This window comes from Suillus discolor (assembly GCF_016758755.1).
Source record: "Suillus discolor strain FC423 chromosome Unknown F5147scaffold_32, whole genome shotgun sequence".
Taxonomy (NCBI): domain Eukaryota; kingdom Fungi; phylum Basidiomycota; class Agaricomycetes; order Boletales; family Suillaceae; genus Suillus; species Suillus discolor.
Window position 1 is genome coordinate 85,451 of NW_024541279.1, and position 22,272 is coordinate 107,722.

The 22,272-nt window shown below is 48.2% G+C and overlaps 6 protein-coding genes across 6 annotated transcripts; 4 read left to right on the plus strand and 2 right to left on the minus strand.

Moving 5' to 3' along the window:
• Positions 1–801: 801 nt before the first annotated feature.
• F5147DRAFT_209590 (uncharacterized protein) lies at positions 802–1,305 on the plus strand. Its single transcript, XM_041428604.1, has 2 exons — positions 802–889; positions 944–1,305. Exons 1-2 carry the CDS (start codon positions 839–841, stop codon positions 1,256–1,258), a joined length of 366 nt encoding a protein of 121 aa, XP_041292045.1. The 5' UTR covers positions 802–838; the 3' UTR covers positions 1,259–1,305.
• A 6,310-nt stretch (positions 1,306–7,615) lies between these two features.
• F5147DRAFT_209637 (transcription factor Tfb2-domain-containing protein) lies at positions 7,616–10,007 on the plus strand. Its single transcript, XM_041428605.1, has 13 exons — positions 7,616–7,857; positions 7,907–8,011; positions 8,062–8,178; positions 8,231–8,330; positions 8,380–8,486; positions 8,537–8,639; positions 8,696–8,764; positions 8,827–8,910; positions 8,970–9,162; positions 9,222–9,352; positions 9,417–9,464; positions 9,523–9,601; positions 9,660–10,007. Exons 1-13 carry the CDS (start codon positions 7,715–7,717, stop codon positions 9,830–9,832), a joined length of 1,452 nt encoding a protein of 483 aa, XP_041292046.1. The 5' UTR covers positions 7,616–7,714; the 3' UTR covers positions 9,833–10,007.
• A 293-nt stretch (positions 10,008–10,300) lies between these two features.
• F5147DRAFT_578085 (uncharacterized protein) lies at positions 10,301–12,279 on the minus strand (the record flags this gene model as incomplete). Its single annotated transcript, XM_041431427.1, has 6 exons — positions 10,301–10,432; positions 10,492–10,716; positions 10,769–10,987; positions 11,043–11,531; positions 11,588–11,667; positions 11,718–12,279. 6 exons carry the CDS (start codon positions 12,277–12,279, stop codon positions 10,301–10,303), a joined length of 1,707 nt encoding a protein of 568 aa, XP_041292047.1.
• A 1,744-nt stretch (positions 12,280–14,023) lies between these two features.
• On the minus strand, positions 14,024–15,185 carry F5147DRAFT_761337 (uncharacterized protein; the record flags this gene model as incomplete). Its single annotated transcript, XM_041440526.1, has 7 exons — positions 14,024–14,130; positions 14,192–14,256; positions 14,305–14,485; positions 14,515–14,535; positions 14,606–14,710; positions 14,758–14,857; positions 14,998–15,185. The coding sequence occupies 5 exons, from the start codon at positions 15,183–15,185 to the stop codon at positions 14,336–14,338; spliced, it is 564 nt and encodes a 187-aa protein (XP_041292048.1). The 3' UTR covers positions 14,024–14,130; positions 14,192–14,256; positions 14,305–14,335.
• A 2,721-nt stretch (positions 15,186–17,906) lies between these two features.
• Positions 17,907–19,722, plus strand: F5147DRAFT_209753 (uncharacterized protein). The gene is made up of 2 exons (XM_041428606.1): positions 17,907–18,227; positions 18,276–19,722. The coding sequence occupies exons 1-2, from the start codon at positions 17,972–17,974 to the stop codon at positions 19,547–19,549; spliced, it is 1,530 nt and encodes a 509-aa protein (XP_041292049.1). The 5' UTR covers positions 17,907–17,971; the 3' UTR covers positions 19,550–19,722.
• A 729-nt stretch (positions 19,723–20,451) lies between these two features.
• F5147DRAFT_697943 (uncharacterized protein) lies at positions 20,452–22,145 on the plus strand. Its single transcript, XM_041437524.1, has 3 exons — positions 20,452–20,701; positions 20,759–21,015; positions 21,097–22,145. The coding sequence occupies exons 1-3, from the start codon at positions 20,614–20,616 to the stop codon at positions 22,015–22,017; spliced, it is 1,266 nt and encodes a 421-aa protein (XP_041292050.1). The 5' UTR covers positions 20,452–20,613; the 3' UTR covers positions 22,018–22,145.
• Positions 22,146–22,272: the final 127 nt, after the last annotated feature.

The following is a 22,272-nucleotide window of genomic DNA, read 5'->3' on the forward strand; positions in this document are numbered from 1 at the left end:
GGGAATCAGTAATGCTCACCTGCAAATTAGGTCTTTTGTACGTCCCTCATAGACCACTCCGAGATAGCGCTGCTTTGATGTATTAACAGGCATTTATGGAGAGCATCTTGCATCGTTTGGAGCATGTAGTCGCGGTGGCATGGCGGTGGGGTTTTTCTCTCGACAAGAACAGAGCTGATTGAACCGCCACAGTACCGTCGATGCTGCATCTGATGGTTTTTTTAACCAGAAAGGATATGATAAAAGCAGAATTGCCTCAAGAACCTAGCATTAACGCGTAAGCTAAGTATTGACGCCACCATAACGTCAAGGACTAATTTTACCACGCGCGTTAGATACAGTCTGAAGTTTTTTATTTATTTTCATTTCCTTCCTGGTCTGAAATATGATATCTATACATCTCCTTTAGCTTCTGGTTGGTCCGCAGCCAGTCGTTGGCCGGTCGATGGGTGGCATAGAAGTACTTCTAGTTTCGGTATGGCACGTCGGCCTTTCCTCAACCAAGTCACACTTTTTCGCGGATGGAACTTACTTCTCTGGCTTTCTATAATCATGCACGCGTACTCGCCAGCGAAATTGATACTCGTGTATGACGCGCTTCGCCGAATGCCAAGGCCATTGGCAACTGACGCTTATTTGATGGTTATGGTTTGTCTTCTAACCAATCGGAAAAGTTTTCAGCCCGAGAGATAACTTCCTGCCACCCCACCAGGCTGCCAACCCATGAGGCACGGGGCTTGAAAACGATGCCCTCCCGGAAAGCTCATCTATAAAACCCCCTCTCAAACGCTTCAATCTGGAGCAGATACACTCGTCACAACCATCGTCTCCGACACTGATGTCGCACAACCTCGCAAGCAACGACTTTGCTTTCTTAGAGCCTGAGCCTGTAAGTTTCAACTCCCCAGACAAGGCATCATAGCCATCAAACTGACTTTCGCAGTCGGGCTATACTTTTGAGCAGATGAATGAGTGCCGATGGAGAAGACCAGATGGCTCGCACTGCAGCTACCCATTTCTTGACCACGAACTTTCTGCTCACCTCCGTGAATACCATGGAATTCGTGGTGGAGACAAGTCCCGCGTCTGTTGCTCTTGGGAAGATTGCACCCAGGAGCTTAATAAAGAGAACCTCTCCAAGCATGTGAAGGGAACACACCTCAAGGTCGCATATTCTTGCGACACCTGCAACAAGACTTTCACGCGCGAATACAATCGTAACAGTCACCAGGCAATTTGCTCGGTTCAGCAGCAGTAGATGTGAGACCTGGTCATCACCTTCTTCGCATCGCCTGACTGATTCGCTATTTCAGCGTCGTTTCGGTGGTCTCATAAGTTGAACAGATGCCGGAAGAAATTCAATGGCGTCCAAGGACCAAAGCCTTCATGCTTGACTCGCTCGAGTAGTTCTTGTCTTCCTCACTTCAGTTCGTACTTGCATGAATTTGTTACTCGAGCTCCATGATATTTACGTTGGTGATAAGACGTATTAGTTACCATATTTTGAAGTTGTATGTTACGCGTTTGAGAAATTGCACATGATCCCTTGGCAGCCTGCCTTGTTTATGGTGTTTGAAGTAATACAACGCGGGTAGCCTTCTGTCCTTAGTTCTACTATTATGTCCGAGGCGTTCGGATGTCGTCATATATAAGCATGAGCGTCAGAACGTTAACACGCACTTCACTCCACAGCGTCAAATAACTCTAATTGGCGCCTGCATCCATGAAACAGAATATCAATATTCCTGACGGATCGAAATCTATCGTGAAGTAGCTAGCTGATTCCGCGCAAGAATCAGCCCGACCTTCTGCCTCGCAGCAAAGACAGATAGTAATTTATGCGAGGGAAAACGTTCCGGAAGATAGGCCAATTCTTTTCCAATTAGAAGTTGATGATACCACTGATTCTTGCAAGAAACATGCGCTACTAACTAGTATCAAGAGTATATACTCATGCTAGTGACACTTAGTTGCGGGCTTCCTACTATAGATGGGTCGTAATTGGACTCCTGGAGAAGCTAATCGCTAGTACAGTTAACTGTGTTCACCGTTATATATCGCGTGCTACAGAGATCAGTGTAAATTTGTTGACTCACTGTATGCGAGGCCCAATCAGCCATTGGTGGACGTGTCGACGGCGCGCCAATATTAGATATGCATGATGTTGTGGACGTCGAGAGTTTAACGTTTAAACCCGGATATTGCCGTGCATTTCACACTTCCATCGAATGTTCGGGTTCAAGCACTCAGTGCTCAAGTTCTGTTTATTCATGGCTGGTCCCTGTAACACTAGCAGGGAGTTTCGGAGGGTCGGACTCAAGAGCCAGTACCGCTCGTACAATGGTCCAAGTACTGTGCTGGAGACCCAGGACATATATCCGCTATCAGGTACTTACAGTGGCCCCTCAGGCTGGACACCGTGACCAACTTCGAACCGCAGACCCTCGTCGGCCGCCGGAATCCATAAGTCGTTCACAAGTACCTCCACCGACCAATGCCACATACGGCTCTAAGAAAATTGATTGGTCAAACCAGGATTTTTAGACTCTTTCGAGGACAGACCTTGTCAGCAGGGCGTACTACTTACGAACCAAGCATACGCAATACTTGAGCCCAACGCCTTAGAACAAGCAGGTCATGTTTTAGATCCCAGACCTCATCACAAAATTCGAAGACGAACTTGTTGAAAGCTGTAAGCTCTGAATCGTCTACCTCTCGAGAAACTGTGACAGTGCGCATTGATGAAATCCTGTCCCATCTACTTTGGCTGGTGACCTGGGATGGGGCTATTGTACTCCTGCGCGCCCTGTGTGCCATGCCCATAATAGTATTGCCGACTCTAGTGATGGAGTTCTCTCAATGTGCGTGGACCAGATCAAGTCAGGACAGAAGATGAGAAATTCATTGATCATCGAGAATTCACGATACGAGCCTGTGAATTCGGTTACCTTCGTGGCTATGCAGCCATGGAGATGGGCGTCCGAGTTTTCCTTTAGCCTCCAATTACTGTGTTGACCTACGGATGGCATCATACGCTCGCCTGCAAGTCGACCCGTCAGGATGCGTCAGGCAGCCTATTTCAAATCGATGCCAGGTCGATCAGGAAATGCATGGTGGATGTACTAAACGGGCATTAGCTCTACATCAGCGTCCAACTACCATTACTGCGCATCCTTATCGAATTATCGTCCGATGACCGCGGTAGAGAGGGAGAAGAGTACATGAGGTGACGGATACTGAGGACAAATGAACGCATTGGTGGAAGATCAGGTGTTCGAGGTTTTGCCTGAGCGGGGAGGTGAGTTACTAGTACTGTGTTTGCAGCTATTCTATTTGGCTTACCTGGTGTTCCTTCTGACAGTTCCGGGGATAGATGCAACGAGTATTCTGCAACCATGCCTCCTATTCCCGTCAATTCAACTACACCCATATGTAGGGGTGAGTAAGATTGTCACGCTGGTTAAACTCGGCTTAGCAGAATGACTGCAACAGTGAGTGTTTTTGGAGTGGCGACCGTTAACCGGGTGTTTCATGCAATATCATGAACTGCGCAGTATGCATTGAACAGATGTGGTCACAGCTGCTGCGGGGCACAGATATATACATCTGATCGTTCAAATATTCAAGCTTCAAGCCTTGGCGTGCGCCGTGCTCTTAGCTCTATACGATCGTCTGAATTATCGTTCGGAGAAGTTGCAATTTGAAATTTGAGCAGGATGATGACAAATTTGCTAGTGTTGTTCAACATACTATCACGACAATCGTGAACTCAGACGATGCCTTTTGAGTCTCTGAGAGACCATCGACCCTTTGGAAAACATGTGCGGGTTGCGACTCTGAAGACGGGTTAGCGAAACTCGGAACCACAGGTACCTGTCGAAGATCCAATATTCCACAATCTTTATTTGTCGACTGAGGGCAGCCAGATGACGATGCTAAGAACAAATGTGACAACGGTCTCCCAGAAGCCTCTACTGATTCTACCCCATGATACAGAGTCCTTGCAATACCCTGGGGAACTATCTCCGAATCGCAGACAATCTCTCGGGTGGTTCGATGTTATTGGTCAATGAGGGGTTGGGTTCCACAAGAGCTTTGGTCATCCTGACATCGTAGGATCGCAGAATGGCTTGCTCAACGAATCCCAGATATCAAGGGTTTATCCGCAAGGTAATGGATTCAGGGTTACTCTTGCATATCCCCTATTTTCAGCCATTAAGGGTTCGGCGATGGGCTCACCCGCAATCAGGTCTTCATCACTGCCATCATAAAGTAATATGAGACGATGCAAGTTTGACGTACTGCATTTTTACAACAAAGGCTCGCGAAGAGCGTCTCGGTGTCACGAGGAGCATTATAATGCACACAGCTGTAGTGACGCAACTTTGATGGTGCGCCTGGGCCCCGGCCCTGCCTTCTACAATTCCTGAGCTGATGAGATCGCTCGCTGGAGTTTCGTCGATGCCATTATCCGATTGTCTTTATTGCTCGTAGGGCTACCAAAGTCACTGATCATTCATGCACAACTCGTGTGGTGTGCCAGTGTGAGTCGCTACTAGTATTACATAGTAGCGTCTAAGACTAAGAGCGCTAAATATTAAGTTTATCACGTGTTATGTATGTGGCCAACTTTTTTGTTTCGTTTGTCTCCTGAACTCTATCGACTTTTGACTCAGATTTTTCGGTCCAAAGGCCTTGGCCTTTGGCCTGCTGGCGGGTGGAAATCGCAATGGAAGCTGCATTCCAATCTTGACATGGCACGCTTGGCCATCCTCAATTCATCAAACCATATTTCAAACGAATGAAAATATTCGACACTTCTCTCGCATTTTTGTAATCCCATACGAGCTCGGCGGCATACACCAATACCACGCTTTGATGTCATGCTGATGCGGTATCTGATACCTATCACCTTCCAGGCGCCATGTCTGACATCTGACACATATCCCATCACTTCACTGTCCAGGTGCCATGTCTGACATCACACACACGGATGAGCTCTCAGCTCGGATGGACCGGTACTACTACCAACCGGCACATATGGGTTTGCCCATCAAACCAATGAAACGTTCACCGTCCAGGCGCATTTACCCAGTGGCTCCCCGCCAGCCCACATTATGACTCGTAGTGCCCTCCAGCCTAGGAATGGGAGAGTTGGAACGGTGGGCCTCTCTGCAAGCTCGATTCAATAAAAAGGCGTTTCCAGAAGCCCCAATCTGCAGTGAACACAACACCAATACTACCATGGCACATAACCAGGTTATTTTTGCCTTCTCACTGGAAGTCGCGGCCGCTGAACCTTTTTTGCAGGAATACCATCTTCTCAACGAACTATTCCAATGTATGTGGGATGGTGAATACGGATTACATTGCAACGACCTGTTACATGGTGGCAATATGTCAACCCATCTCCGAGAAGTTCACGGAATTAGTGGCCCGGATTATCTCCCCGTCGTTTGCCGTTGGCAGGGTTGTAACGCTCCGATGAACAAAGGAAGCCTTGCACGACATGTGCAAGGAACACATCTTTGGATCAGGTATCCTTGCAACACCTGCGGCCGGGTATTCACGCGTATATACGGCCTGGAAACGCATCAGTGCTCTTAATGTCAGGACTTTCTCTCCCTCGTGTATGACCGACGCTGATTATTCAATTTTAGAAAATAATGGGTGATATCACTGCAATAGTGGTTTGACCTATGTAGATGCTGAAGCAGCCGGCAGGAACGGCGGACCGATGGGTAGGGGGGAACCTCACGTAGAATAGTGGTTTGAGTTGCGTAGATGCTGAAGCGGCCGGCGGGAACGGCGGACTGTTGGGGGTAGGGGGACGGAGAAATAGAGGGGACACGGGTGTCCCCTCCCCTAGATCTACGTCCTATTATATAGACCTGTATGTAAAAATGTGAAAAACGCCGGAGCGGGCTACTGAGCGTTACAACATTTCTTGTTTGACTGGTCGATTCTCATTTTCAGTGTCGCACTTGCTGCGTTTACCATGGCATCTTGAGTTCAATTGGTGCTTTTGTGGATCCATGTACCACATGTAGCGTCACTACGTTATTTCATACCCTGCAGCATAGCCAGTATGGTTTTTACTGTCAGTATCTTTGCCAAGCAAAATAACAAAGCGAACTTATCGGACTGAATGTACATATTGACAACGGGTATATACTGACATATTTGTCTCCAGTCTTTTGTGCATGGAAGCGGCTTCTGTTCAGCTGCTCTAGGCTGAAGCATTCAAGTTTGAAACCCCTATCTGCGAATCAGAGTTAGGGCATTAAGACGCTGTCGTGAAGTGTGCCTTATAAACTACTCGACCACGGGTGGCACTTGAGCTATACTTGCGAGTAAATTGACGGTCTAAAATCCACTCACTTGTGCAAGTTCTTAAATACCATTTATAATCGTAGTGTAGCTCATTGGATTGGTACCCTTCGACCGAGAGGCGTACACTCCAAAAATTATGATTCGTACAGCAAGATATGTACTGGAAGTGACCCTAGATGTCTGTTGGTGCACTCGAGCAACAACGGCAGCCCTTGTGGAGTGTTTCGTTGCAATGCGTAGTGGCGGCGGCGGCGACTCTCAGTAAACGCATATTTTGCAATTGCAAACCAAAATGCTCTTTGCCATACATGACGTTATAGTATCAGCAATGTCAGAACCGAGCCGTGATTACATTACTTTAGAGATATATTGATTTGTATCATAATATATAGGAAATCTAGAAGCATTGGACTTACAAAATACCGCAATAAAAAAGGTGCGGAAAACGTTTCCAGGCTGGACCCTGGTCTGACAAGCCGAGAAGCGGCAGTATTAATTGAAATGCAAGTAGCCCGCATTATAAGAAGTATAGACTGACAACCGAAATGGATAAATTATACATGCTTAGAAGGTTTGTTCAGCTCCGGACGGTTGCTTGTGTATGAGCTCCATAAATTTCGGCGAATAGACTCAGACGGAGGCACTGAAATGGGAAAGCTAGTGTTATATATCAATACGCCGTCTGATTTCAATTCGCAGTCAGAAAAATACCTCATAATAAAAACTTCCGAGTCTGGCTTGTGGCAGAGGACGGTAACAACACAAAATCGCCCAGAAACGAGGCATTCCGACTTGAAAGAGGGGGGCATTATGGAGAGATCTTGAACAAACACAAGATTCTCCTGCGAAATTAAACGGACAGTATGATGTGCTGGCCGGCATTGTTTTCGTAGGCTATCTCGAATGTTATGCTGGGTTGTGTAAGTTCGCTTGCTGAGCGTTGCAACGTTGAGCGGCTGGTGTGCACTACCAGTGATACCGTGACTGCTCGATATCCGAGCTTGAATTCGGTCAAGTCAACCTCATCATCATGATGTAGATGTAGGCTAACTTACTACCTGTAGGCTAGAGCCAGATTCAAAGTTCTCTCGAATGCGATGAATATGGCTATGAAATAGACAAAATACAACAAATTATTTGATATCTTGGATTAACTTGAAGAGCCCAGTGACTCACAAGTTACAACGAGCGGCTCGAGCGAGTCAGTGATTGTCAGTGAAGGTCCCACATGGAAATCGGTGATTGACTCGTCTCCCGATTGTGGGAACTGCCACATTCATGACCCTAACCTCAAAGTTCATGCTCGCCATTCATCGCGGTGACTCCCTCTCAAGCTCAAGCTTGGGTCTTTCCATGACCCCGAGATAAAATAGAATTGAACATGCCTGTCCAGTCGCTGCAAAACACAGATGTGATCGTTCCTCAACATACGCCTCACCCACTCCTTCCGTTTCTTCAATCCCAGTCACAAACCACGTTAACCCGCCTCTATCAGCGGCCATCGTCATGTCTTTCAATATTTAGGTGATGTGCCACTGCATTATGTGTATTCCCAAGCTGACTTCTTTTCTAGATTGCTCGGGCCAATCGAGCGGCAACTGATAATGAATCTACTTTGGCTAGAAAGTGCCCTCTCCGTAGCGACGATATCAGCTTGGGTCCTTCCTGAGGGAAAAGAGTAAGTTTCTATGCGTTGTGAAAACTTCAACCTCATAAATATACATATAGCGCGTACGATTCCGCTCTCGCTGTCATGACTGGACTGCACATCGCCCAAAACTCAGCTGTTAAATTAGCGCTAAACCCTACATTCAAATCTAGCTTGAGGCAAGCTATCACAGGAGGGTGCGTTGAAATATAAATGAAGCACATTCCTCATGCTAACAAATGTCTGAAGAGGTAGCACGGGAAGTTTTGGAGTTCCTACCGACAAGGACGGCAAACGACAGTCAGCGAACATTGAGAACTTAGACGCATACGCGCTCGAACGATGGGAGGTGAGCTGGTGACCGACTGGTGAAAAATAATAATCTCACAACTTCGCAGACCATCCTTCACTACATGGTGTCGTCTGGTCAAGGTCAAAATCCTACCAAGCCTTCCCAAGGAGTTCTGTACTTGCTTCAAAGGAGTGGTTTGATGAACAACGCTCAGTGGGTGCATATGCGTCAAGGTTTTTCCCCTCTTACATTTCTGCCCATAGCGGTCCGGCTCTGCAAATCACTTCCTCGGGTTTCCAGTTCCTCCTCCATTCACCTCATGATCAGCTTTGGAATCTACTATTACAGTACTTGCACATGGCAGAGGTACGCTTCTAGCTGATAGGAGGCGTTTGTGTTTGGTGATGCTGACATGTCCCTAGGAGAGGCAAATGGACCTCGTGGAAGTGCTTAGCTTTCTATTCATGCTGTCGACCATGGATCTTGGTCGGGTGAGGCAAATGTAATGTGGTTGCATTAAGTAGCTGAAGAAGCGCCGTTCATTTGATACCAGGAATATTCGACAGAACCCTTGAGCGAAACGCAGAAGGCAATGCTTGAAGACCTTCGAGACTATGGGCTGGTGTGGCAACGCAAAGTATGGAGCCTTCTATTTTTACAATCTAGCACATTTTACTAAATGTACTCCACCTGCAGACGTCATCAAAACGTTTTAGTCCCACACGATTAGCAACAACTTTGACTTCCTCATCACCTCCTTTACCAAGCTCACATTCTACTGGTGGGTCTCATACGGCGGATGGTACAGGGGCGGTTGCTCTAAGTTCAGGGGCCGCGCAACAAGGCTTCATTGTTCTAGAAACTAATTATAGGATATATGCCTATACAGGTATGTTATCTCTTTTTCAACTTTGGCATTTGAGTTTATATGTCCTCGGCGGCTGGAAGACAACCCCTTGCAAACAGCTGTCCTTAATTTGTTCATCACGATGAAATACCGTTTTCCGAACTTGGTTGTGGGAATGCTTACGCGTGAAAGTGTACGCAAGGCACTGGGCAACGGAATCTCGGCTGACCAGGTATCAAAACGTTCTTCTCTGATTGTAGTCGCGTTTGGGTAATGAGCCTGATCGCCGCCGACAGATCATTAGCTACCTAACGACACACGCACATCCACAGATGCGCAAGAACGTGAGTATAATTCAATCATCCTCACAGGCCGATTTCGTTGCTCATCGCCCCTGAATAGAACCCCCTTTTGCCTGTGACTGTACAGGACCAGATAAGGCTCTGGGAGCTTGAGAGGAATCGGCTGAAATCTGCAGAAGGTCAGGATTATCTTTTTGTTCTGATACTCTTCTCACGCCGGCCAAACCACAAATTAAGGTTATCTGTACAAAGACTTCGCGTCGCAAGCCGATTATGAATACGTGCTAGCGTACGCGAAGCAGCTAGATGTTGTGCTTTGGGAGAATGCAGCCAAGCGATGCTTCTTTGGTACTCTTGAAGGACATGCTAACGTCAGAGGGTTCATCGAGAGACGGACAGGATCAGTTTAGAGTCATCAATTGTGGCGCTTATTACGTTTAGTGGTGTCAGATACCACGACAAATGTATTGCGTTTGATGTGTTCATGGATTTAATTTTCGAGTGATCTATTAAAGTCCTTATGACTCAAATGGGTATGCGACCATAAAATGAATGGTTCGCCACGACGGCGTTCATCTACCCATATGCTAATACAACTTTAGCCAATACAATTAGGTGACAATGTACAGTATATGGCTACATGCAAATCATAATACAACACATGCCCGATAGTAAAGCGAGACATCGCAAACTCAAACTGTATCCAATGACGTTTCATCCGCCTTGCAAAGCACAAATCCGCCCTCGTAGCCTAGTTGGTCAACTGCGGTGCCAGTTTCGCGCCAACGCCCAACAAGACTACGCTCGTGTATGTAACCTTTGAATATCCAGCGTCCGTGATACGCATGGACAGCATGTGTCTGATGGCAAAGAATTAGTTAGAATGAATGACGCAAATCAGACCTTCTTTCACGTACCGACCGTCGCAGCAGAACTACGAAGCCATCCCATGGTCTTACTCGGCCAATGAAAGAGAAAGAACCCCAAGCTGGGCTCTCCCGATCGTACGTCTGCAAGAGTTCACCGACTGTCAGGCTCCATCAACTCGAGGCGATGCAGGAGTCCTCACCTCTCCCGTGATGATGATGTCAGTGACGCCACTAGTTCTTTGCTCAAAAACTTCCTCGTAATCATCGTCCGTTTCATATTGTGAATCCTCGCTTACGGGCGGCAAATCACAACGCCATTCGGAATTCATCTTGGATGGTCTGGAGTAAGGGTTCTCGCGGTCGGCATGGTATGTTTCATATCGTACAGTCTTCCCAGTTTCCCGATCATGTAATGTTAAGTCATCCTATTTATTGTGTTTTAATGCTGCACACAAGACCAAACTCGAAGAAACTTACAATTCCATGTTTAATTTCCAGTCGACGGGGCAACCAAACGTTGAGGATATCCTCGCCCCACCCATGAGCTTCAGCAGGTGCAGAAATGGGTTCATCGGGGATCAAGCAATGGTGCTCTTTGAACACACAAGATATGCGCTCGTGTGCCCAAGTTACGCCCTGTACCGGGGGTCGGCGATTGGGCATATTGGCGTCAATGTGGGCCTGCAAATATGGAATCTGACGCGGCAGAGTATGATTAAGTTGCCGGGCGATAATATGGCCACAAACGTACCAAAGCTCGACCATTCCAGTGCCCAGTTAATGATCCAAGATGGTAAAAGATTCCTCGAAGTGGTCGATCCACAGCCCACGGATCATAGCATGATACAGTTCGGAACCATTCGTTATCAAGGCGCTCACTGCCCAGGCCGTTATAGTCGCCGAAAAATCTTGTGCGAGTGTGAAAGTGGAAGTTTATGATGTCTTCTTGTGTAAGCCGCGGAAGAGACAATCCCATTGCAGCAGCTTGCGCCCTCGTCTCGGGAAGTTGCGCCACTGCAGACGGCAATGGATTATCGTCTAAACGCACCTCCAACCTGACCACATAGTTCAGGAGGGCAGCTGGTATCAGAGGCGGTGCAGCGAGCTTAATTTTTCGACCATAGTGTACAAAATCGCGGGCGATTGGAAGCGGCAGACCTGTCGTACATGGGATTGCAACCTCAGTTTCTGCACAAAGAGGCAGATAGAAGAACGCATCAGGAGCGTACGCAGATGAGAACTGCACGTAATGTTACTTATGACACTCAGGGACAAATAATGAGTTATAATACGCACTCGATGTCCATGGACGAGGAAAGGCTCAAGCCTAGTCAATGTTTTATTGCGTACCCTGGAGTCTTCATCCTTGACGCTTTCTGATAGGAATGTTAGAACATATGTAAGAGTTGGCATACCAAAAACGCACCTTCGTCACTGCTCATCCAGAAGAGCCAAAGGACCAATGAAGTGCCTTCGATATCTCTCACCCAGGAAAGAGGATGTTCTCGAGGAACTTGACATTTGTCTTCGATAACGCTTGCTATCCATGTCGGAAGCTTTGCCCAGAGACGCAGCTGGGCCATGTTTTTACCATCGTTTTCGAGTAGTATGAGATAGACTGCCCAAAGATCCTCCTGAAGATGGGCGAAATTTTCCGCATTCCGATGACGCATACGAGTCAGTATGGTACTGCGCTTGCGAAGCTCCTCGGAAAAGCACTCGACAGTAGTGCGTCCCCATGACAGACGACGTATGACTGCAGCCGAGTCGAATTTTTGATAAAAAATCTGAGAATATAGATGATGATTGTCGCGGAACCTGAGCGATGCGTTGATAGTACGAGAAGTGCACAAGAGAGGGACCAATTCTGATGGTGGCCCAATGAGCCGACTCGTGGCCAAGTAAAACGCGATACGTTCGAGTATGGGAACATCAAGGAGCTCGAAGGGAGACAAAGAGCGAAGAGAAGCGGAAGGTCCCGCGAGCATGCGTTGAGCTAGCATGTTGGGTGAGTGTAATGTTCGAGTGGGCACTCGAGAATCGCAGAAGGGTATTTGAGTGTTTCATCTCAGATACCGGCGCCAATGGCCAGATACTTAAAGGTGATAAATCGACGTACAATGTGTGATCGCCGCGTACTTCGCATCTCTTCCCGGCTGTGGTGGGAGTCCGTACTAATGACCACATCATTACGAGAACGCCGACAAACAGTTCCTGGAAATAGGATAGCGTCACGAGCGAGAAAACATCAAAACAAGAGAAGAATTGGATATTACATCTGACCAACGGTCTTTTCATTTCAAGACACTCTCTACGTGTATTGATACGGTGGCCCATCAGCTCCAACGAAAATCTGGAAAGATCTGGAGGCGGAGCCAAGTGAGATTGGCCTGAGATACACTGCAAAGCGGACCGTTTCGGGGGGCATGTGTCTCCCAAATAAGGCGGCAGCATCCTTCCTCGAACTCTTCTCAACGGGTACCTATAGACAGCTTATTCTGGTCCAAATGAATCCGCGTGGTTTGTTCTCTATTGTTCAAGTGTTTGAAATGGTGGGTAAGCCTAAGAGTAGTACTAACGTTGAAAACGTTCAATGACGCTCGTTTGAAGCACAATGAAACCAGCGTTCTGATTGGTGGAATTTCCGTGGAAAGACCCGACCCAAATTGAGTCCAGTCGAGCACTGGCCAGTTTTGATTTTCAGATAGTTCTCCCTTCTACCGGCCCCGCGATGCCAGCGGTGTACCGCAGTTTCTGAGTAACGTGTTAAATGATTTATCTGATCAACTTTGGGCTAGGCTTCGACTCGTTCACCGCACACAGCCGCGCACCAATCCACGTTTCCGCATTTGTCCGAAGGATTGAAGACTTCATTCCCCTAGTCAGTTCTCGTCGTGTCAATTGGTGCCGTTTTCGTTATAGTTTCCTGCGCTAGGTATCTGAATCTGATCCGAGCTCGATCACAGTTCACGAGTGTGCGGCTGCCCGGCCTCTCATAACTATTAGTTCATATCCGCGTAAATTGCCCGCACCCGCGGGCATCGATTCTTTGTGATCCACGGCAAGCGACTTCGTCACGAGTAAGTACCAGAGGTCTCACTATGTATGGTATACTCGCTCATACGTTTCCATAGGAAACCGATGTTGCGGCACGTAAATATGACATCGGTGACAAGGGATGAGTGTAGTAGATTGCCTGTGATGTGCCGCATGCGACACTGCATCTCGGCGAAATTTGGAAATAAGGTGATGACCATATATACCCTCCGACATTGGCCCTTTTTTCTCAAATAGTACCGTGTTTGAATGAAGTTTGTTTGTTTTTCGATAAAGTGCCGTTTACGTGTGGCGTTACCCTTATGCAGGGCCTCGGTGGGTTCAACATTGAAGGGTTCAAATTGTATGGTATCACTTACATATGCAAAAAAATATGTCCAGGTATACCCAAAGGGTACTGGTAAGGCTAACCTGCAATGATTGAGCGTTCGGAGCTGTGGGCTCTTTCACGGGTTCGCTGGCCTTGCGCTGATTCAATTGACCAGTCTAATCCTCATGTGAATGGCTACCTTATGAATGATGTCAAAGCCAAAAAAGATTCCAGTTCGCCGTTCGCATTGATCCTATCACAGACTCGAAATCATACACAGCATGACTATATGGTCTTGCGCTATTGTTGTCGAGGCACCACGGTTCGCAGTTTGAGTTCTGGGTTATTCCGGGGCATCGCATGCCCGCATTCCGATGCAGAAGACAATGCAGTAGTCCCGCCAAGTCACCGCATGTTTTATTCCACAAGGTCCAATGACAAGTTCCGGACGATACAGCAAAAGCCTATCATTCTTCATCAATAGGTTACCTGCACAGGCATCCCATGAGTGGCGAGTGAGATCGACGGCGAACCTCAAGTCATAGCTTCCTTCATGATCGCGTCGGATATCATATCACGTGTCACTCAGGCTTGCTCTCTATCGAATGGGTTAGTATGAAAACATGTCCTGGGTATGTAGACTTACTCTCGACCACGTCATCAAATCTTTCCTAGCCTCAGCAAGATCTCGAATGAACCACAGGGTGATCGGCGACTTCCAATGGGGCAATTGACCCCTGTTGTCGCACATTCAAAAAGAATGAACGCGACCTCCAGGAAGCCTTAGGAGTGGTATCGCGACGGTATGACTCACGATCAGGAACGATCTGCGCGTGTGATCAAGCATCTTACTTACATAGAAAATCACACTAAAAGCCTACCGCAAACGTTGTTAGCCCATTCAAGCTACTGAGGAATCCCAGGGAATATCCACCAGAAACAAATACCATCGGGTTTAATAGGCCGCAAAGAGGCGGGCGAGCGTTGGTTTCCACAATCGTATCCGGGGTATGCCTTAAGATGGTATAGTACGTTCGGGGCGCAACCGCTTGCTGAACAGAATGGAAATCGCTTTAATCATCAAGGCTCGACGAGGAACCATGATATCCAATATCACGCGGAACTTCTTTTCTCTACACTCTTCATAGCAAGTGCGCCGGCCTCGAGGAGCCTCGAGGCCAACGAACTGTTTGTCGGCACTTTTCATTCAGAGCGAGCGCTAATCGATCAGCTAAACCAGCCAGTGTGGATTGAAGCGCGAGGCAAATGGGCTTTGGGGAGTGATGCCAAGGAGAATGAACTGAACGTTCAGTACGAAGGGCACTGCTGAAAGACAGACCCTGACGTCCATTCCATTGCGCCAAGGTTCGGGTAAATGGGATCCTTCGCGTACAGCTGGTGATTGTTGGATATATTCTGTTGGACTCCCAGACAGATAAACTCGGCGGGGGAAAGTGCACAGAGCCAGACAGCTGCACAAAGCAAGTACCAGCAGTTCGGATCCTTGTAGATTCGAGTCCGCTGCATGTGGCTGGCGCCCAAGCTCCGAGTAGTGAAATTGGACGGAGCGCCCAAAGTGCATTAGGACAAACAAAGAATGGATGTTAACGGGGTTTACTGCCACCCCCAAGGGAAGATCCGGTCGGCGGACTAAAACGGACAGACTGACAGTCTAACGAGCATAACGAGCGAGCCACGCACCTGTGCGTCCAATCAGGCTTCAGGTCTTGAATTCGGAGTAGGGATCATTGGATCTGATGACGTGAAGTTCTAGGCACCTCTAGAAAGCCAAAATGCAAACAATGATACCGGAACACGATCCGTGAATGATGTCAACGAAGTTTGCATCGTCTCCAAGGAAGCTCAGATAAGAGACAATATGCCGTCTTTCATGGTGCAGTCAAGCTGGCAGGAACGGGCATAACGAAAGCGAGTTACATACGTGTTCATCGAATTACATGATCAAATTGTTGTGAGAGTAAGTTGGATCCGATTCGAGACACTCACAAAGGCAAAATTTTAACAAGCAACTTGTCCGTGCAGCGTGGCACAGTTACACAACTCCCTGCTGTCATCGATGCTTCTTCAGATCCGCGTTATGGCACTGTCAATACACGAGGCATAAGCCGCACTCGTGCAGTGACTGATGGGACTGATATCGTATTGAGATGAGCAGGGACCAATCGGTCCAGGAGTGTGTCAACTAGCACATAAGGACCCACAACGACTTTGCAAAAGGAGCGCGCGATCGGCCCGGAGAGGGAGGACAATGTTTCATTATCCTCAGAGTACAGCCTTGTGGTGATGAACGCCACCATCATGGCTTGCAAGCGTTATGTCTGCTAAAGTCAACAGAATGTCTATCACAGAGCTTAACTAGCGTCGTACCTCGCATGTAAATAGGTTACCCCGATGACCGCCCCCTTGGTGAGATTGATGACCGATCGCTAGAAATGACTTTGCTTGCGTTCGATTCTGCTTCATGCACACTAATACACGTGTTATTCCTTTGAATACAGCCTCATGATGCATCAGCAGGGTCTGCATTACAATGGCGATAGGGACCACTCACCTTCCGCTACCCTTTAGAATCTACGTTGGTGGCCTTCTTTGAGTGCGATGTAACGCACATCCGCGTTTGTTATCATTAGTTCCTTGAACGCTAACGTACGAAACCCGAATCCCGCTCTTTAAAGGCAGTGCACACGACACTAGCACTGGCTGACCCTTTGCAGGGAGTCAAGACTTGACTCGTTGCCTGTTTGTCATATTTTTCCCTAATGATTTGATCATGGGATGCTTGGATCTCGTTCATTAGATACCGACGTACGAAGCGGCACGAACCCCACTGCTGGCAGTGCACACGACACTGATACAGGTCAGACCTTTGCGGGGAGTCAAAACTATTGGCTTGTCCCCAGAGATTTGATCATTTGACGCTTGCTCCAGAGGTGTCCAATCCTGCAGTGTGATGTCGTGTTTTACAGAAAGCAGTAATTTCGTTGGGAGCCCTAAATGAACGGAGATCGATCTGTTCTGAGGTTATGTCTATCATGGGGGGGCTGGTAGTTTAAAGATACCTATCAATATCAGTCAACTGTCGGAAAGTATCGATGGATGGCCCAGTTCACTGTCTGGTATGCCTGGGACAAAAACAATTGTGTGGCTGGACGCTCTCAAGTTCATTTAGCACATGACAAGCACTGATCGTCACGAACCCGACGCTTAACTGGGTCTTTTCTCAGTTAAATAATTAGATGAGTTACGGCGCCAAACCAGGATGTTCAAGTGCACGCACATCACCAATTTCCCTGCAGAGCAGAAGCTCTCGTCTTTTGTGTTGGCAACGACTCGACAGAACGCGAGATCATTAGGCCATCACGAGTAGCGTTTGCATACCCAATTTATCAAAACTAACCGGTAAATCTTCATCTAAAGGTTCACACGCAAAAAAAAAATGGCAAACAAATTTGATAGCTGATGACTGGTATAAGTACAAAAGATAGGGCGACGACTCCGACGACACACAAACACAACGACTGAAACCTGGGAAGATCGTTAGCACTGAGACTCAACAGAAACAATGCAAGCTGCGCCATATGAAAGATCAGACATCCTGGAAGGACTGCATACCCTCATTGCGCCGACCCCCACCTCCCGTTCAGCGCGCCACAAGGACGGTCCACACCCGACTATGCTTTTGGGTTCACACAGCGAGGGGAAGTATGAACGTTCAGTATTGGGGGAGTACTCCTGGCGGAGGGCGCTAGAGTGGAAACTGCGAATAACGGAAAAATTTTCATCGTGCATGAATGGGCGCAGCGATGCAAAGTTCGAAAGTACACCAATTCTCACCTGAAGACGACGAACGCAATATCTTGAACGACAACCTAAAAGAACTGGAGAGTTGGTCAGAACAGAGATTTTAAGATGAGTAGATCAAAGTGAAAAGAATCAGACAAAATGGCACTGGCAAGTACACTGTGCGCTCCGGAGAGCGCGTGTTCGTTGCGAACGAACAGCTCTATTCCTCGGCATGGTCGTGTAGGACGGGGAAGAGAATAAAGTCATCCGTTGGATAAGAAAACGATGGACAGAATACTTACAGAACATGAGGCAGATGAAGAAAAGAAGATCACCTACAGGAAGAATTTATACACCGCCACAATTTGGCAATTGTTTGGCAGTGGCCCGTGCACCCATCATGCTTATGTAATACTCATATTTGCTTTGTGAACAGTGGCCGCCAATGCCTCTAACGTCAACCTAGAACGACGACAAAGTTCATCTGATTCTTAACATTGCTGTTCCAGATGTCCCTAACAGAGGTTGAACGTCCAATATCTGCTATTCCAGAGCAACAGGGTCCTGCATCTCCTGAAATCATTGACGTCGACCTCTTTGATGTGGAAGAGGTAGCTCGGATCGGATCGAGACCACCCACTCAGAGAAGAAGGGTATCGGAGAGCGGTCGTTCTGTGCCAATCGATCCAGAGGTCATAATAATAAATGACAGCGATGACGACGATATACAATTCGTCAGGGCCAGGCCTGCTCCCAGATCTCACAGTGAGTCCTACGCATCCATTTCAGCATGTCTTCCTGAACAATTGCTAGGAGCGCGCATTTTTTCACCATCGCCTCCACCCCAAATTGCTACGATACCACCGGTTCCGCAGATACCGCGTAGGTTTATACCTATGCGAAGAAGACCGCCTCCATTTCCCACCGCCCCCGGGTTGGTAATTCCCAACGCCGAGCCCTTTCCATTTGAAACGAACATCAGGGTTCCCCCTGAGCCCATCGAGCGTCCTCCGGCACCTGCACCTCCCGCCGCACCATCTCATCACGTTCCTGTGATGGGATTCGGCGGCGCACTGCTTCAACGCGCGAGAGCAGCTTTTGAGCAAACCCCCGCACGATCACAAAATAACGAGCGCCGCCGCCGAGTCTTCGGCATTCCAGCGGATGTGTTCATGCAGTGGAACCCTTTAGACTTCTTTGGTCATGAGGAAGACGAACTCTATGATGATGATGGCTTTCGTCACTATCGAGCTGCAGATTTTAATGATGAGCCTGGTGACCGGCTGATGCGAGGTGATCTCCGCCTTTTCAACGCTCATACCCCAGGGCGGCCTTCAGAACCTGATTATAAACCGGAGTATACTCATCCGGTGAAGCCTGCATCTGGTTTTACATATGACTTCGAGTCATCGTCTATGACACCTGCACCGGTTATCGACATCGATAGCCCCGGTTCCTCCAGCTCAAGCAATAGTCGTTCTGGCGAGACTATACTTACTTGTCCTCGGTGTCATGACCCATTGATGCTGGGAGCTGCGGACGTTGCCGAGGATCGAGCAAAGAGAAGATTGTGGGGTTTAAGATGTGGTCATCTTTTGGACGGAAAATGTGTGGAGGAATTGATGAAGCCGATGCCTCCTGTTACCCCGGACTCGGTGGACACTGCTGATGTGAAAGGCAAAGGCAAAGCAAGGGAGGAAGATGAACTCGAGTTACCTGGTGCCTACCTCACCCGCTCTGTGAAAGGCAAAGGCAAGGAGACGGATCCCAATATCTTTAACATCTTCTGTGAACCTGAATTCTCTTCTATTCGCTCACGACTGCGTCCCCGTCCCCCTCTTCCATCTCACTCCTCTGGACTGTTGCCCGCTGGCCCTGGCCCATCGCACGCGCGAGCTAGAGCTGCTCCTCGCCCATCCGTGAAAGCGAAAGCCAATGGGAAGGGTCGAGCCAAGGTTCCCAATATAGAAGCTGAATATGAATGGACTTGTCCTGTTGGCGGATGTGGGCACGTTCATGTTAGCCAGCTCATGGACGGGCAGTGGGTCATGGACGAGAAGAGAGGGGCTATCACTGTCTTTGTATGATACAAGGCTGTTCCTAAGCTGTGGGTTTAAACTATGTCTTTTTCTGTCGATGCTTACTCCATCTCGATAGCATTAGCGAATTATATACCATGACACGCCCATTTTCTCACTCATAGGTCCGGCATTTACAATTTGGATTCGCATTCATCAAATCGCATATTTTTTCTCACCTGTACAGGTTGTCCCGCCTCGGATGTTTGTATCAGGTACGTGCATGTCTTAGACCATTTGTGGGATTAAGCTTCGCCACGAGTTCGGATAAGCACTTCCAATTTTAAGGGGTATCGCTTCTTCTACTTTCTGGAACTACTTTGGAGGTTCATCGATGGAAGAATACCAACCAACTGAGCCACATGCAGATGAATTTACCAATTCTGACACCACGTACTCACTACCAAAGCCACCGTTTGACTACATAGTAGGGGGTGACCCAGTCTTGCCAAGTGGCTGTTTGGTATTTGCATTATTACGTCAGACATGCGTGATCTTCCATGCCTTTTGTGCATTGAGCCGCTTGGTGGAGGCCACGATGTCGCTCGGAAAGGCCGTCAAGCATGCACATGCTCCAAACGCATGCTCTAGAACGATCAGCGATCACGGTTTCAGTCGCATGACCGATGTCTGTGCTTGCTTTATAGATGCCTTGATAAATGCAACCTCTCCGTGCCACACTCGTGCTTGTGATTCAGACTGATTGCTCAGATTGTTCAGACGTCGGCCTCGTGGACTTAGTTTTTTAAGTAGGGCTCTAGAGTTTTAGATACCCCGCTTGCTCCCGCGCACATTCGAGATCGCACTAGAGACGATATCTCAACCTTTTACATGGCTCTCGATTCCCTTTGCATGGACCCATCAGCAACTCCGCGACGTTATCTTCGTAGAGAATGGAAACGAAATAAGCCCGTGAGTTGCATTCATATATCGATGAGGATCATGATCACTCATCGCGGATATGTACTCATCAGCACTTGCATGCATCCGATTCGCTACCTTCGTTGCACCTCTGCCCGAACCGGCCTCTCTTTGTCTGTGCACGATGTGGCTTTTCCAATACGCTCATTCCTATGTGTCTCTGGTGTGCATGGAGTTCCGCGGCGGCAAAGAAAGAGTTCGAGGAGAGGTTGCCAAGACCGCGAAGAATAACTGCACCATCTAAGACTACTTCTCAGTTGAGAGGCACGAGCGAGCGAACGAGAGTCAAGTGCATACCAAAGAGGGTCTCGGCTGATTCCACAATTTCGAGCGCTGGGCCTGTGACTCCTCAAGGTGACCTCATGTTCTGTATAGAAAGCCTTCAGGTACCCGGAATTACGGCAGTATTGGACTCGTGTGACAGCGAGCTCGCATGTTCACGCAAGCCTGATGTCGTGCGGATAGGCGTGGATGATATTCACAACGATGAAGTCGATTCCCAGGGAGATGGCGGCGACGTGCTTCACGACGTCACCACAGCAACACCGATTTTGGTAAATATTGCATGCCGTTTGATACCTCCGTAGAACCAGGGTTGTATTGCTGACCCTTTTTGTTTTATTCTTCCTGCGCAGCCATTGTGCCGTTCGACGGCTCCCGCCAGCGTGAAGCAGAAGCTTCTGGGTGGGCTATACAAACACGAAACTGTGAAGAAACAGTCGATACGGCATCGTCGAAAACTACCCGCTCTTTTTCTTGCAACGTCATCATCTGCGCATGCGCGCAGTACACTTCACGACAAATCACTCATGATACAAGGAACGACTTCACACTCGAATAGTAGTTCCGTTTTAATCGATGCAGCTCACGCCGCTGGCGGCGATGTATACCCCGATTGTGTCTCTCACGCTCGCGCTCTTTCCTCCGCCATATCATTGTCAGAATCTTCCCCGAAGCTACGGAGGAAGAAAGGCGTGCCATCACTCAAACGCATGTCCTCACTCTCATGTCGGTCGAGATCACAGCAGTCTTCCCCCGCATTTGATGATCGTGCTGAATCACGCGCGTCACATACAATGCATGTAGCACCAGCACCTTCTCCTGCGCCGAGCGCGGAAATTCCCGTCCGAATCGGCCACCCTAGCCGGCCATATTATACTGTCATTCGGAAAAACATGTCTCGACCTAGTACTCCTGGGCTTCCCAGCTCCCTCCCTCGCACGCCCTCCCCCATCCCATCTGATTACGATTATGCACCACGCGGCACGAGATCTCTTGACTGTGGGGAGCGTGTACCAGTGCAGTTCGGCCGAGATTCACGGCCTATGTCGATGATTCTCCCTGGACAAGCGATACCTGTGAACGTGTACTCTGGGTTCTCATTAAGCGGCGAGACGGAGATGCGGATGAACTTAGCGAGGTGGCGAAAGGAAGATGGACCTGATGAGCCAGGGGACTACCTATTCAAGGAGACAGGACACCGCGGAAAAGGGATAAAAGGTAGAGTGAGGAAGCTCGGGAAGGGCTTGCGAGATCTAGTGCTCGGCCGATCATGATGTATGTACGAACAGCTGTAAGAACAGATCATGTCACGATATATGTACCCATCCTGCACACCACAGCGGCACGTGGTCGTTTTTATTTATTCATGTGACACCACGTCACGAATATAATTGAAACCATCCGATCGCGGCGATCATCATAATGAAGACCATTGTTCCTGTTATCCGTAAGAGTTGCTCATAAGTACGAGAGTGTGCTTCCCAGCTGTTTTTCACTGGCTTTCCGTAAAGCTTCCAAGTCCGTCACTG